The 15,121-nt window shown below is 42.4% G+C and overlaps 1 protein-coding gene across 1 annotated transcript; it reads left to right on the top strand.

Annotated features, from left to right (window-relative positions):
• The first annotated feature begins 6,859 nt into the window (after positions 1 to 6,859).
• On the top strand, positions 6,860 to 14,644 carry NMUR2 (neuromedin U receptor 2). The gene is made up of 4 exons (XM_058815521.1): positions 6,860 to 7,579; positions 12,511 to 12,595; positions 13,324 to 13,449; positions 14,385 to 14,644. The coding sequence occupies exons 1-4, from the start codon at positions 6,860 to 6,862 to the stop codon at positions 14,642 to 14,644; spliced, it is 1,191 nt and encodes a 396-aa protein (XP_058671504.1).
• Positions 14,645 to 15,121: the final 477 nt, after the last annotated feature.

The following is a 15,121-nucleotide window of genomic DNA, read 5'->3' as shown; positions in this document are numbered from 1 at the left end:
CAGCCTTCATGCCCTTGTCTGCTTGCAGGGTTTTGTGGGAAGCTCCTGAGACTCACACTGACCTCCAGTTTCAGTGAGGGGAATAAAGCTCCAAACTCCAACTGGCAGATTGATCTAAATCCTGGTGGAGAAATGGCTGATCACTGTCCTAATAAAGCCACTGAATCCCAAATCACAGGTCAAAGGGATACTGAGGCCATCAAACCCCCGGCCCTGTACAGGAGAGCTGCTCTCCCTGCATGGGGACTGCTCCTGGTTCTGTTCCTCAGCTCTGGAAGTCAGAGATGGAATATTTTACCTTATTTTGCAGTTTTGCCTGGGGTCATCTCGCTACTGAGTTGGTGGTAAAGCACAAAAATGTTTTTGTGGTGTCCAGCACAATTTGAAGAAAGCTTTTTAATAATTTGATCCAGTTTGCTTTCCATGTGTAAGGTCCATTAGGTTATTTGAAAACTATGGTAAGTTATGCCTCTGGCTCATATTTTTGCATCACTGTTGTATCTAGAGTTTTCTTTCTCTCTCTAACCTTGTATCAGGAGACATTCAAAAGAACATTACCATCCCTCGCTGCATTTAACTTAACCAAGATATGACTCCTGGGGATAGTCTAATGTGGAAAAGAGCAGGAAGAAATCATCATCTGTTAGCATATTAATGTTCTAAATTAATGCACATCCTTCTTCATAAAAATGGGTTCTTCAATTCCAAGTCAAATAATATTGATTCTCAATGTGACACAAAGACAAGTGATCACTGTGATACAACTTAAAAAGCAACCTGAAGAGTAGTTGAGGCAGGAGGGGAATGGAAACTTGACAAGTGTTTTTGCTGAAGTGTCAGTAGAATTATTCTTTTAGGGAAGACAAGAAGTTTAAACATGCACAGGTAATTCAAACAAGCCTTTTCTGAAATTCCAAGAGGAAAAAATGCTCTCTAATTTCCACTTTAGAAAATTGTGATATTACTAATATTAGTATGTAAGTAGCTCTGAACAAAATGTATAATGCTTCATAGAATATAAATTAACACATCGCTGCATTTCTGTGGGAAAGTGTATATAGTATTCCAATAGGAACAAAAGCTTTCCAATTATCTTTGTCTTTCTTATAGCCAGGCTACCTCCCTTAAAGAAGGAAACATTCAGAAAAGAAATTCTCTTAATATTTCTCTTAGATTTATATATGATACGTGCTTGTAAATTCCATGTGCCCTATTTATCATTTTCATTGATGGATTCAGTTGTCCTGTCACAATTTCCTGACTGTCTACCACCTCCAGTGGCACAATACATCCCTACCTTTCTTTGAATATTTTAAGATTGTCCCTGTGGTTCCTTCTGTCCCCTCAGTGTGTCTGTCTAGCACACATCCAGGCACAATGCAGTCTCTAGGGTATGGATGGCTTTTTTTCCATTGGAGGAAAATCCTTGCCTGAACCCCCAGTGTGGGACAGAACCCAAATGGATGTGAGCTGAAAAAAAAATATCTCTGCTGTGTTGGGGAAGTTAAGTCTGTTTTGGGTCAGACAACCAAGTGATTTGAGCTCTCCTGAGAAACATCCAGCACAAGGAGAGGAAGAGATGCAGGGGAGTGTGGAAATGGGAATGGGTGCAGAGAGCCACAGAGAGGTGCTGAATCATCTGATCCTTCCCACGTAAATCTGAGTCCTGTAGCACCAGACCCCTCCTGACTCAAACAACCTGACTCATCCTGTACCCTGCTTGTGACATTTTCTCTCATGACAATACTTTCCTCTTCCTCCACATAAACCAAGACATGATGGACACATTCAGTATCACAAGATTTTCTGTATCAGGGTTCTTTTTCAGCTCTTTTTGCTGTTTTCTTGAACATCAAGTCTGACCAACATCCTTGGCTGTCACCCACTGCCTCTTCAAAGCATGAGCACACACAGACACAAACACACAAAAGGCTTTCTAAAAAGAAAATACATCATTCCCAGTAATTTCTGGAGTCAACACTAACAGAGCAATCCATTGTTGAAAATGTGTCAATAGAGACCACCCCACTGGGCAAGAGAGGAGTAGGGAGTGATTTTAGCACTCTCTGTCCTCGCCCTGGACCTGCTGGCTGCCTCTCTGGCCCTGTTTTCAGCTGTCCTAAACATCTCCTCAAAAATGAAATCTCCCTCTAAAGCCTGATGGGAAGGGGATGGAAAAGACTGTACAAAACTGAGGTATAAATTCATCTCTGTTTAATAAGCCTGCTGTTAAAGTTATTACTCATTTCCCCTCTACAGACAGTGAGAAAAATTAAACTATTCCATGTCACGCGTCTCACCTTGTGCTGTGGCTTAGGAGAAAGCCCTGCTGGAGGTTCCTCTTTCCATTATTGACTAAAGCAGGAGCCTGAAAAATCTGTGAAGACTCATTTGCTGGTTTTAATGACTAAAGTTAGTCAAAATATGTTCCACCCCTGAAGTGGCTTGTGTCTGCACTGCCTGTGTAGGATGCCAGCTGCTCCAGGCAAAGAAGTGCCCTTGTTGGTATTTTATACTGTAGTCATGAAATCCACTTCTTATGTGTGTTGATTGATATCCTGGGGACTTCAGATGTCATGCACAGCCATGGAAAAGCTCTCTGTGAAGAGCCAAAGTAATTGCAAAATTACTTACAATGAGGCACGGAAAGGCTACTGCAGATCCAGCTTTTGTTATGGTGCATCCTCCAGCCTTGAGGAAGAGAAAATGCACAGAATGTACCAATGTGGTTGGTGGCATGTTGAATTTTATACTGAAGGTACTTAGGAAAACAAGGATTTACATTCCAGCTACTGTAGGGAACATTTCAAACAGGCCTTTCAGAGAAAAAAAGTCAAATCCATGAGCTATAATTATAGCTCAGGAATTTGTAAGGGGAATGAGACTGTATTTTTTTAGGTAATTGTATTAATATCTTCAGTGTAGTATAACCTAATATTTCTGCTTTCCAGCTGTGCACCCTCTTATTTGCATCCTCTTCTTTGCATTCCTCTGGGACAGAAACCAAGTTCTGGCAAGTTGTCCAAGGATTAAAACAGGGAGTTTGAATCTGAAACTCAGAACTTTGTGTGGCCCAAGGGCAGCTCAGGAAAGCTCCATGAAAGGAGCAGGGAACTCAGGCTCAGACAGGCTGGAGAAAGCTCCTTTACACAGAACCTCTAAAGGCTTTTGCCCCTGCCTTCTGTATCCTCAAACTGCAGGGGAGAAACCACTGAAACAACAGAATCTGCAAAAGGAAATTAGAAATGAGAAAAAAGCCAAGCTTCACTTGCTGAAGATAAAAAATACTGGACCTTCTCAGAATTCTGGCAAACCCAGCACCTCTCCAAGCCCTTCCAGTGAAGCAGGATGACATCCTGAGGGTGTGTGCACAGTAAGAAGGGCAGCATTTCCCTGGAAACTCTGAGCAAAATGCCCTGCAGCTCTGCTGAGAGATGCCAGTTCCAGTCCTGGGTGCAAGTGGACATGTCAGTACAGGATTGCACTGAATTGATCTGTGTGGCACACCAGTCAGTTCTCACAGTTCTGTTACTTCCAGATCCACAACCAGAGGATATGATGATGAAACCTCCTTGTCTCACCACATAGGTAAAAATATCCAAAAGCAACTTGTTTTGCTTGAATGCAAGTCTCCATTCTGAGATAAACCAATGTTAAGAAGAGTCCATCAAAATGGCTCATAGCTCAATGTACACCCCTCACCCCTCTCTCAGTGGAACCAGTGGAGCATTTATCCATTTTCTATACCTTGGATAACTTCCACTGTCCTCTGCCTCTTTTGATTAATGTGCCAAATTTTCTCATTTCCCAATTACTCACCAAGTACTCATATGAAGTAGTTAATGGTGCCCTTACAGGGGCTTTGACAAACATGGAGTGTTTGAATTCAGCCCTCAAGTGTGCACTTTGCTGTTCATAGTGGAATCCACTGGCAAAAGGAAACATTCCACAGTGTAAATGTGGTACAAGAGACATCACCAGCATGAGGACATGGCCAGTGCCTCCTGTGACTCCTGCACACTGCCAAAAACACTTGTCTGGGTTAATGTTGCCAATATTACACTACATTAATGGAAATATTACATTACATTCATTACATTGCTATTGTATAAAAGCTGCACAATCCCAAGGCCAGCATGCAGCACACCCTCTTCCTTCCAGTGCATAAAAGCAAGTACCAATGAGGTTTGCTTTATAAAGAAAAATACCAAATGCTTTAATATCACTTTCATAAGGAAAAATCTGTTTTTATTTTCTGTCTCAGTTGTAAAAATAAAATATTTCCATTCATATAGAGCCAGAGCAAGTCTTTGGTTGGATACATTCTTCTATCTTTATTGAGACAGATGTGATATAGAACACAAATAAAGCTTTGAGAAATAAACTGAAATATATTTTCCACTCTCTTTGTCCTCTCCATCTGCAACACAGCCGTGGTCATAGCAACATTGGTCCATTGGTTATCTGGTTTTCTTCTGCTTCTATTCTTACAGGCTTTCAGCATCCGAGCTCAGCAGGATCAAAAAGGATTGAAAGCAAGTGGAAGAAGGCTCAGGTGGGTCTGGCACATCCACACTTTGAGCTGACCTGATGAGTTTGCACAGCCCATTGCTTTCCTCTCATAGAGATCACAGTGGGTGCTGCTGCCCTTCTGGCTTTTTAATAAATTACTCAAACCTCTCTGGTTTCCTTTTCTGTAAGACTGGCTTCAAGATGAACAGACTCAATCTTTCACTTCAGTTTCTTTACAGAGGTTAATGTGCAAGAAGAAAAATGAAGCCAATTTGGTAGCTACTTCAGAAGGATTTACTCACCTCATAAATGCTGCAGTGTGGAGTGGAATGATGGAATTTACTGGGGGAAGAAGAAGGAGAAATGGAAAGAAACTAAGTATTAAGAAATTATGTGGGAAAAACAAAACAAAACAAAACAAAACAAAACAAAACAAAAGGCATAAATGAAACAAAATAAAAAAAAAATTGTAAGTGAAGCAGAGGTACAGAAAATGTTTTGTCCTGCACAAATTTTCAAATACTTGTCTTCTGCTGTGCTCTGAAAGAGTTAATCCTCGTGTCAGCCAGGAACCCAACTAATGATTCCTCTGCTCTTACATCAGCAGCAGATCAAGATCAAATTTAACATTGTTAAAATGCAGGGAATAGCCATAAAATGAATCCTTAATGAAAGGAGCAATGGGTCAAAAGGGCACATTTGCTATTCAATAATCCAGTAAAACTTTTCGATCTGCTGAACGAAATACCTCTGTGCAATGCTGGAAATAAATGAGTTGGGTCCTTCTGATGCAGTTTACGTGTGGGATAATTTCAGCAGGTCTGAAAGTCATCACAAGAGACTTGCTTCTGCCTTTTAGTATGGTTGTTGTGGTACCTTCCGTGTCTTTCACATTTTAAATGATTGCTCAGTGATTCCCAGGCTCCACATTTTGAATGTGCCTCAAAGGCACCAACCCTTGGTCCCTCACACACTGCTGCTATTTTGGAGGCAGTCTGAGCTTATTGGAACAATCATTTTTTTTCCTTGAGAGGTCAAGCTAAAGGGTCAAGCAGAGAAAAGAGATACACATACAAATAGCAGATTCAAGGAGCTCCTTGCCAAAGGATGTCAGGGATGTAAAAGGTTTACATGGCTTCAAGGAGGGGACTGGGCAGGTACTCAGAAGTGAGAGCTAATGAGAGGCTCTGGGCAGAGAAATCACACAACCAAGCTGACAAAAATCCCGTAAATTAGCCTTTGGACCTTGCACCTCTTCAATTGCAAACAGCTGAATGTTTTCTGAATTTTAGAAAATTATATCTACAGACTTGGGACCTTTTTTCTTTTACAGAAATTCAGGAAGGAATCAAGCATTCATACAGAGCTAAATGATCTATTTTGGTAAAGCTGTGGTGCTTGCAGGAGACACTTATTTTTTGGCTCAGAAAGTGTGTTTGCAGGATGCTTGTCATTCATGAAGAAATAAGATTTTATAGAAGTTTATGCCCCACAGGCAATAAATACGGAATAATATGCTGTACAGAAATATTCCCAAAACAAGGCTCTCTAAGAATATAGGATCAAATTCCAGCATACTTGGGAAGTGAGAAAATATTTTTATGTCAATAAGAATTGCAATTAAAATCTTTAGTCAGATCTCAGGAGAAAAACAATTGTAGTGGTTAAAAAAAGGCTGAAGCCTTATAATTCCACAGAAATGGCTACAGAAACCATTTGGCTTTCTACTGATCAAACTCTGTCTCCAAGTACTTGCTGCCACAGACAACAGAAAATAAAAATCAGCAGAGATTTGAACAACAAAATCATGCCAGAATCTTTTGTTTTGCTGTATTTTGCTTGTGGCTCATAACTAGGATGCAGCATCATTATAATTTTGTGAAAGCTTTTTGGACTGAATTTTGGGAGTGTTTCTGGTCTGCTTCCCCGCCCTCTGCCATAAACAAATAACCTGGATCTGGTTTTGTATCCCACATTTCAGACTCGCAGCTCCCTTAATTCCCACTTTTGTGACTCTGTGCGTGCATCAGCCCCGGGAGCTGATGCAAGTGGCTGGAACCTCTTTCCGTACACTATAATCTAACGCACTTAGCGAGCCAATGAATATGTGGCAAAGGAGGGGCTTTCTGGCTGAGGGGCTCTGGCAGGGGAACAGCTGTTGAGCAGCAAAACCTTACCCAGAGCCAGGCAAACACACTCATTCACATCCTCGGTGGCTCTGTGCTGCCAGGGGTGGCAAGGCAGCTACCCCCCTCCTCCTGTTTCTGCCAAAAGTGAGCAAACTTGCACAGAGAAAAACAGAAAGGACAGCAAACCTCAGCTGTGAGGCATTTCAGCAGATCCAGCGATGGCCTGGGTCAGTAATTTCTCCTGGTTAAACCACCTTGTTCTACATGAAGAACGCCTCAGGGGGTACTTAAACAGCACTGAGGATTATTTAACCTTCCTGTGCGGGCCCAGACGGAGCCACCTGTTCCTGCCCATGGCTTTGGTGTACTCGGTGATCTTCATCGTGGGGGTGGTGGGCAACTTCTTGGTTTGCCTCGTCATCCTCAAGCACCGCAACATGAAGACCCCGACCAACTACTACCTGTTCAGCCTGGCGGTCTCGGACCTGCTGGTGCTGCTCTTGGGAATGCCCTTGGAAGTGTACGAGATGTGGAGCAACTACCCCTTCCTGCTGGGGCCCGTGGGCTGCTACCTGAAGACGGCCCTGCTGGAGACCGTGTGCCTGGCCTCCATCCTGAGCGTGACGGCGCTGAGCGTGGAGCGCTACGTGGCCGTGCTGCACCCGCTGCGCGCCAAGCTGGCCGCCACGCGCCGCCGCGCCCGCGCCACCATCCTGGGCCTGTGGCTGCTCTCGGTGCTCTGCGCCCTGCCCAACACGGGCACCCACGGCATCGCCCTGCAGCGCTTCCCCAACGGCACCCTGGTGCCCGGCTCCGCCACCTGCACCGTGGTGGTGCCCCTGTGGATCTACAACTGCATCGTGCAGGTCACCTCTCTGCTCTTCTATGTGCTGCCCATGGGGGTGATAAGTGTGCTGTACTATCTGATGGGGCTAAGAGTAAGTCCTGCTCCGAGCTGTGCTCAGTGTTGGCTTGGCTCATTCTTGTGTGTTTGTGGCTATGTGTGGCTTCTGAGTGAGATTTTTGCACCTTTTTTTGTTGCCCGTGTTTTCCCCCCCAAGTTAGTAGATCCAACTTCTTCTCTGGTGCAAGCCTGTTCTGAAATTAAGATAGCTATTAGCTATTAAGATAGATAATTTACCCCAATCTTCTTATGAAAACTTACCATTACTGGTGCTCACATCTGAGTGTTAATGAAACATCCAAGTCTGTAGATTGATTCCAGCCTCTCAGAGATTTACACCTTTGCAGTAGGGACTAGAAAGAAATGGACCAAAAGGAAAATGTGAAAAGAATAAAAAGAAGATGGCTAGTGATTGAATCTTGTGTACTGTTTATTTTCCCTTTCCTTGTGACTGTAGAATTTCCATTGCATTACTTTCTTCTTTTCTTTCCCTGGAGCTGGTGGTAATATTCACTTGTTAAAATTCACAAAGCTCATAAACTGAAATCTTACCTTATTGCTGCAGCTAGAAAATTCAGCAATCATTTCTTCATATAACTACAGCCTTGTTTCACCAGGCTACCTTAGAGCTTATATTCATTCTCTCTTGAAAAATTTGGACTACTTTTGACAAGTATCCATCATGTAAATGTGTGGACAAAACAATCAGGATCACAGTGTTATAAAACTACCTAGCACAAGACTGAGATGCACTGCTAGTCACAGTGACTTGATGACCACTTTCTTCTCATAAGTTACAGACATTTATACAATACAAATCCCATTTTATCACACTGAATGTAACTTAAAGTTTACAAAGATCTGATCCCATAGCAAGAAAAGGAAGCAAATGAACTTATTAAATAACATGCAGTAAACTCAACCAAATCTCTGCTGGTGTATATATAATTTTGTTGTGCTGGCTGATATTTACTGTCACCTGAAATTACACAGAAGCAATTTTTACTTACCCAGTGAAAAAACACAGATTATCTGCCAGAAATCCACAGCAACGAGCAGATCCTCGAGGCAGTGAATGGGTTAAACTATCCCAAATCTCTGGAGGCTCTTGAACGGTCCTTTACATTGCATCAATTAATATTTTGTAAAATTAGACCTGAAGGGAATAAAAAGTGATGAAAATAGAGTTGTTACAAAGAGAAAAAGAGAGATCCCTGAATTTATAGAAGGAAGACTTGAAGGTTGCAATAACTTCTATTTGCAGCAGCAGATATTCCTATAACCCATCCCAGAAGAGAAGCTCAGTACCAGATGAGGGCTCATCCCCCAGGACTTCTGCAAATTCACACATTTGTTCAAGCTGTCTTTCCTAAAGACAGTCATGTTCACTGTTTGTGCCTCTGCTTTTCTGTATATCCAGCTCAGACTTCCAAATTTTAACAGGATCCATCCTGGCTAGATCTGCATTATCTCCAAGCTGCACTGGGCAAGATGATTTCATTTCTTCAGCAGAAGTGATAGAAGAATGATGAATATAGATAATTTTCCAAGAGGAGATACTTTTTATCTACTCACAGATGAGGAAATTCATGAGGCTTCAGCAGCACCCTGCAGTCTCTGAATGCCATACATCACTCACAGAATGTAGTGAAAAAGCTCAGGGTTGATCCAAAGGTTGTACAACAGCTCAAATTCAGCAAACAGAGATGTGACCTTTTCATATTCAGGCTTTGTAGAAAGGGCATTTCTTCACCATTTTCTCCCTCAAGCTCTGCCAGTGCTGGACAGTCTCAGGATGCAATGGAGACAGGGACAGGGCACCTGCCAAGCAGCTGTGAGTAGGCAGCAAACATGGGTCATAGGGTACCTGAGCTAATTTATCATTTAATCCCTTCAAAAATGTAAAAATGCATTTGCCTTTTTCACTGGGAAATGGTTGATTACCTCATTATCTATTTGGGTATAATTTTAAGGCTTGGTGGTTTGATATTGCAATGTTATGGTCAATTGATCAGTCAAGCATCAGAATAAAAAAGGGGACACTGCTCATTGCACTGTAGACTCATTAGGCCTGACTGGGGAAGCTTCCTGCTGCCTCTGTCGTTGGGTTCCTATCACAGACACCTTTAGGATAAATCCCTAAATCATCCAGGCTCTTCAAACGCAGTTCAGCTGTTGAGCTACCGGTTGCAGGCCACAGCCAGAGAGCTGAGGAGGGAGAGCAGAGGGATGAGATGAGAACATTGGGCACTATGGAAGCTCATCCCTGGGGCACTGAGTGAGATGGGATGGGAGTGTTTGGGCAGAAGTCTGCACTGCAGCAGGATTCAGGGCAAGGTCCCTGCACATTTCTTTCAAACTGACTCCTAAAAGGACACAGGTGTAGGTGCTGATCACTGCTTGGCTAAAAGTCATACTCTGTTTAACAAGGGTTTCTGACAGAGTAGGCTGGATGATTCTTCTCCCAAGATTCCAACTTTTCTCTTAGTGTCTCATCCTCTCAAAATATACTAGTAGTAGTAGTAGTAGCAGCAGCAGTAGTAGTAGTAGTAGTAGTAGTAGTCATAATAATAATAATAATAATAATAATAATAATAATAATAATAATAATAATAAGGATATAGTGAAAACTTCAGCTGTCTTCAAAGCAAGACAACTTATTCTTGCCAATTCACATCTGGTCCAGCTTTTATCCTCAAAATCTATTTCTCCCCCTAAATGCCCAGCTGTTAAACACCCAGAATCGTCTGTGGACTTTGGCTAATTTCTGCAGAGCCCAGCACAGCTCTTCCACAGCTGTCCCCTTTCCATGGATGTGTTCCGCAGTCCTTGTCCCAGTGGCTGGCTCTCCTTTGCCATGGGGTGAGCTGAGGGCACACCAAGGCTGCAGCTCAGCAGCAACTGCTTCAGCCAAACCTCTGAAAAAATCTTTAGCAGAAGCCTTATGGGGTTTAAATATAATTTTTTCCATCAACTGGAGAGAAACTTTGATCACCACTAGTGTCAGACAGGCCAAGGAGTGTACAGAAAACAGTTCTTCTTTTGCAGATTACAGAAAACAGTCATTTTGCAGATCGGCCTCACTATATTTGTCTGGGGATAGGTGAGACCTTAATTTCACTCAGCCTTTTGATTTCTGGGGTGAAATGCTGTAGCTAATAAAGATCGGGGGGAGAGAAATCCAATTTTCAGCTTCTTGCTCCAGTCACTTTTCATTCTCTTCAGTGGAAGAGTAGTATTCATATCAAACCTACACAGTCTCATATATCACAGTGATGTAAAATACCTTGTCTGGGGTTACACCCCTCTCAAACCATTAACTCAAGTTACAACCTTTTCCTTGGACTAATTTATTTATTTTTTTCCCTCCTGTTTGCAATGTTTCATTGTTTCATTAAACTGCAGCTGCTGAGTTGTTCTTACCTGTTAGACCTTCATCACTTGAGGTGAAGAGGAGCCTCACAGCATCATCAAAATGACAGGAGGAAGGGGAAAAATAAAGATACATGTGTCTCTGGTTTATTACAGCATCAGCACACTCTACTCTCTGCGCTTTGGAAAATGCCTGGAATAGATTACTGTTGAGACTGAAACCACTGAAGGGAATCCATGGGTTTTAATAAATCTGATCATTCATCATTGGATGTGTTACAAATCAGCTGAGTCTTTTCCTTAAGCAACTGTGGCTATGACTGAAAGTTACAAGGGGAATAATGTAAAATATGAGAGGCTGAATTGCACTGCACTTGACTATAATTCCATGTATATGCTTTTTCCTTTTATAAATAGAATAAAGAGAACATTAACAGAAGGGCTCATTTCATCATCCTTACAGAAAAGTATTATTAATCAGAAAGCAAAGCCACAGTATAAAGGCAAAAGCAAACAGCACAGCTAGCATGTCTTCACAAGGCTTTCACAAATCCAGAGATTTGTAAAAAAAAAGATTTCTATCTTTTCCAACATTCCTGATATTGTCTCATGTATAATTAAGTTTTGGTTCCAGTTTCTCTACTTGAAAACAGACAAAGCTGTTGGCTAATCAGGAGTTCCCACTGCAGGAAGCTGGGACCAAATATGATTTGATATTGCCAGATATGTTTCTTTGTTATTCAAACCAGTTGCCCTGTTTATGTAAACCTGACCTTTTCATCACAGCACCAGTCTTCTCATCATAAACATACTGGGGATGGATTCCAGGGATGATCAGATTATTGTTCTTTATATATTATCTATGTTATATTTATTTATATATTTATATATGTAATTGTTATTTCTATTATATTTATTTATATATTATTCCTATTACTTATATTTTTATATATATTGCCCCTTTTTTTTTGAAGTCCAGGAAAAACTGCTGGAGAAAAACCTCTCCTTGTGTGCCTGAGCAGTGTGTGGCTAAATCTGTGTGTATCATGCACCCTGCCCATCTGCAAGGCAGAATTTCTGGGGTTTGTTCATTAGATGGGTTGAATATCAACTACTCCCAACACTCACGACATGAAACAAATTCCCTTGAATTCCACAGGATTTTTTCCAATGATTACAGCTGTGTTGTACTCAGGCCTTTCTGGGTATTTTTTGGATCATTGGTTTGTGCTTAATTGTGGGGAACACTTTTAGGAAAATAAACAAACTATATTTTGCTGGAAGAGAAAATAATGCCTAATGCCACTGTTGAAATGGAACATAAACTGTGAGCAAAATATTGACTCATTGAGAAAAGGTAAGTGGGGAATTGAAATACAAATTTGCTGTAATCTGCAGATTGTTTTGAACCTAAAGCTTCCATGTTTTTCTAGACAAAAACAGAAATTTAAATGCAGATTTTTTTTCAGTGGGTCCCGAGTGGCCCCAAATTTTGCTTTCTCAAACCACAACTATCAAAATATCAAACAGTCTATGTCTGGTGTGGATGTGGTCTCGTGCCTAAGCTGTCCTTTGGTTTCCCTTCTTTGCCAGTTGAGAGGAGATGAATCTTTGGAAGTGGAGGAAATGGCTGTGAATGTTCAGAGGCCATCCAGGAGATCAGTCACCAAGATGCTGTGTAAGTAGTGAGTCCTTCTGTGCTTTATTTACCATGAGCAGGAGCGTGACCAGACCCTGCAGGGTATTGAGCAAGTCCATTGGATATGAGATGGGTATGAGATGGGTAGCTGTCATATTAAACAAAAAGGTTTTTTCTGTTGTATCTGGACTTGTAGGAGTGAAGCATCCGGGGTAACTACCAAAAGAGTAGGAAAAACATTGCTCAGAAAGCAAATTTTCCTTCCCAGCACAAGATGAGGGGAGGAAACCTTCATGGCAGATTCTTGTATGGCAAGTCTCCAACATCCTTCACTCTAAACCAGTTCTTGCGGCCCTCCAGGGAGGATCCCCTTTTTTCAGAGTGCAAATAGTCTATCTTGTACATTTTTAAGAATGTACATCTGTTTTGCATCACACCAAACTCTACTTTGGAGCCAGCCTGGTTTTCTGAGCCTGGAATGGGTTTGGCCTCCATATATACCCCAACATTGCCTGACTGTTATCTGCTGTGTTTGAAAGCCACCCTGTGTGCATGCATTGGATCATCCAATACAGAAATTAATGGAAAGATTGTTCTCTTAGTAGGTAATGGTAAGACAGAAAGGATGACAAAAGTTTTGAAACTGTGAATATAATTTATATATGAAGTCTCCCATCCAGCTTTATGATCTCTCTGCCCTGTGCAGGCTGGTGAACCATGTCCTCCCATTTCTGACCTGTTTTCCTTCTCCCCTTTCTCCACACCAGTTGTCCTTGTGATAGTTTTTGCCATCTGCTGGGCTCCATTCCACATAGACAGACTTTTCTTCAGCTTTGTGGTGGAATGGACTGAGCCCTTGGCCAATACCTTCAACTTAATCCACGTGGTGTCAGGTAAAGCTTTCTTCTTCCACTTGCACAGGGACTGGGGGAAAAAAAGGTATTTTTGAATGGTTTTACTTGGAATGTATAGTCATTTATTTTGTAGGGGACGTGAGACTTGTGTGGAAAACCTTCTTGAGGTTTGGTGGGCAGTGATGAGAACTGTGCCTGAATAAAAACTGCAGGCAGGTTTCTGCAGCTTTCAAGATCTGGACATGTTGCCAAATTCACCAAAAAAAAAAAAAAAAAAGGAAATAAAAGGATATCATGCATCATTACTAGCTGCTTTTAACTCTTGGGAATGATCAGAAGTAAAGGCTGCTGTCATTCAGCTGCTTTTAAGAAGAACACAGGAGCAAATAGGAAATCTTACCAAATGCAAGAGCCTTACATACTGCTCAGCACTGGGTGATGAAACCAAATGTTTGTGGCCCTGCCAACCATAAAATGAAGGGCTTTTCAAAGAGGAATTTTATTTTCAGTCTGCTATGGGAAAACTGTGAATGTGGCCATTAGGCAGCTCAGACAAATCCAATCTTAAGCCATTGTCCTGGTGAGCTGTAGGAAATTAGCTTCCCCTGGTTGGAAGTTATCCTCTGACAGCTTTGATGGGGCACCAGCTGTGCAAATGCTGCTGTGGGGATGAGGGCAGTGCTGGAGGCAGGTCAGGGCAGCTCAGGAGAGAGCTGGTTCCTGAACAGCTGGAGAGCCTGAGCTCCAATGCACAATCTCTCCCACTTTGCTTTCACCACAGTGAAAGCTGAGCTAATCTTGGTGAGACATAACTTGCCTGGGCCAGGAAGGCAGCAGAGCTCCACTGCTGCTGTCTCCACCCTTGCATCCAAACTTAGTGGAGCTGTACAGGCAATAAAGAGATTTTCCTCTTCTGAGATCATTTCACACACAAATAAATGTTTCTGTCTTCCCCCCCGCCCTTGTTCTCCCAGGTGTTTTCTTCTACCTGAGCTCTGCCACCAACCCCATCATTTACAATCTGCTGTCCCAGCGCTTCAGGATGGCTTTCCTCAGTGTGATTGCTCCTTGCTGCAAGCACTGTGCCCCCAAACATCCCCCCTGCAAGATTTCATCCCAGAAGAGCACGTTTGTGGTTGAGGATCACAATCTCATGGACTCTGCAGAAAACACGAGCCTCCCTGGCACTCACAGGACATCTGTCAGCAGCTCTCAGCTCTCCACTGGCCTGTGACTTCCTGTGCTGTGATCCAGGTGAGAGAGAAAAGGTTAAGAAAATTGAGAAACTAAGGCAGAAGAAAACTTCCTAAAAGAGTGATTTCAGCAAGAATTGCTCAGGAGGTGTCCCGCTGAATGAAGCAAGGAGGAGGCTGTATTTAGGATGTGTTAGGGAAGCACTGTGCTGCCCCCAGGCTAATGGGAGGGCTGGAAATGGGAGTTTGCTCACTGCAGGCTGTGCCAGCAAAGAGCTGCTGTGAAAGGTGAGAGACACTCCCAACACTGCCAGCACAGGAGAGAGAATCAGTTTAGCCAATCTTACCAAATGGCTTCTTGTACAGCTACCAAAACATCAGGTTTTACTTATTTTGAAACAGGACAATTTTCTGCATAAAACTTCTCTCCCCACTTCCAGCTTTAGGTAAGCCAGTCCCACTTCCCTCTGCCACAACATTTTGAGGTATGGCTGTTGCAAACCTCTGCTGCCAACGTC

This window comes from Ammospiza caudacuta, chromosome 16 (genome assembly GCF_027887145.1).
Source record: "Ammospiza caudacuta isolate bAmmCau1 chromosome 16, bAmmCau1.pri, whole genome shotgun sequence".
Taxonomy (NCBI): Eukaryota; Metazoa; Chordata; class Aves; order Passeriformes; family Passerellidae; genus Ammospiza; species Ammospiza caudacuta.
The sequence above is the reverse complement of the archived record's forward strand: the minus strand, read 5'-3'. Positions and strand labels throughout refer to the sequence as shown.

Coding starts and splice junctions, on each gene's coding strand:
- NMUR2 (XM_058815521.1), top strand. CDS start 6,860: ATGGCCTGGGTCAGTAATTTCTCCTGGTTAAACCACCTTGTTCTACAT. Junction 12,596..13,323: donor ATCAGTCACCAAGATGCTGT/GTAAGTAGTGAG, acceptor TCTCCACACCAG/TTGTCCTTGTGATAGTTTTT. Junction 13,450..14,384: donor CTTAATCCACGTGGTGTCAG/GTAAAGCTTTCT, acceptor TTGTTCTCCCAG/GTGTTTTCTTCTACCTGAGC.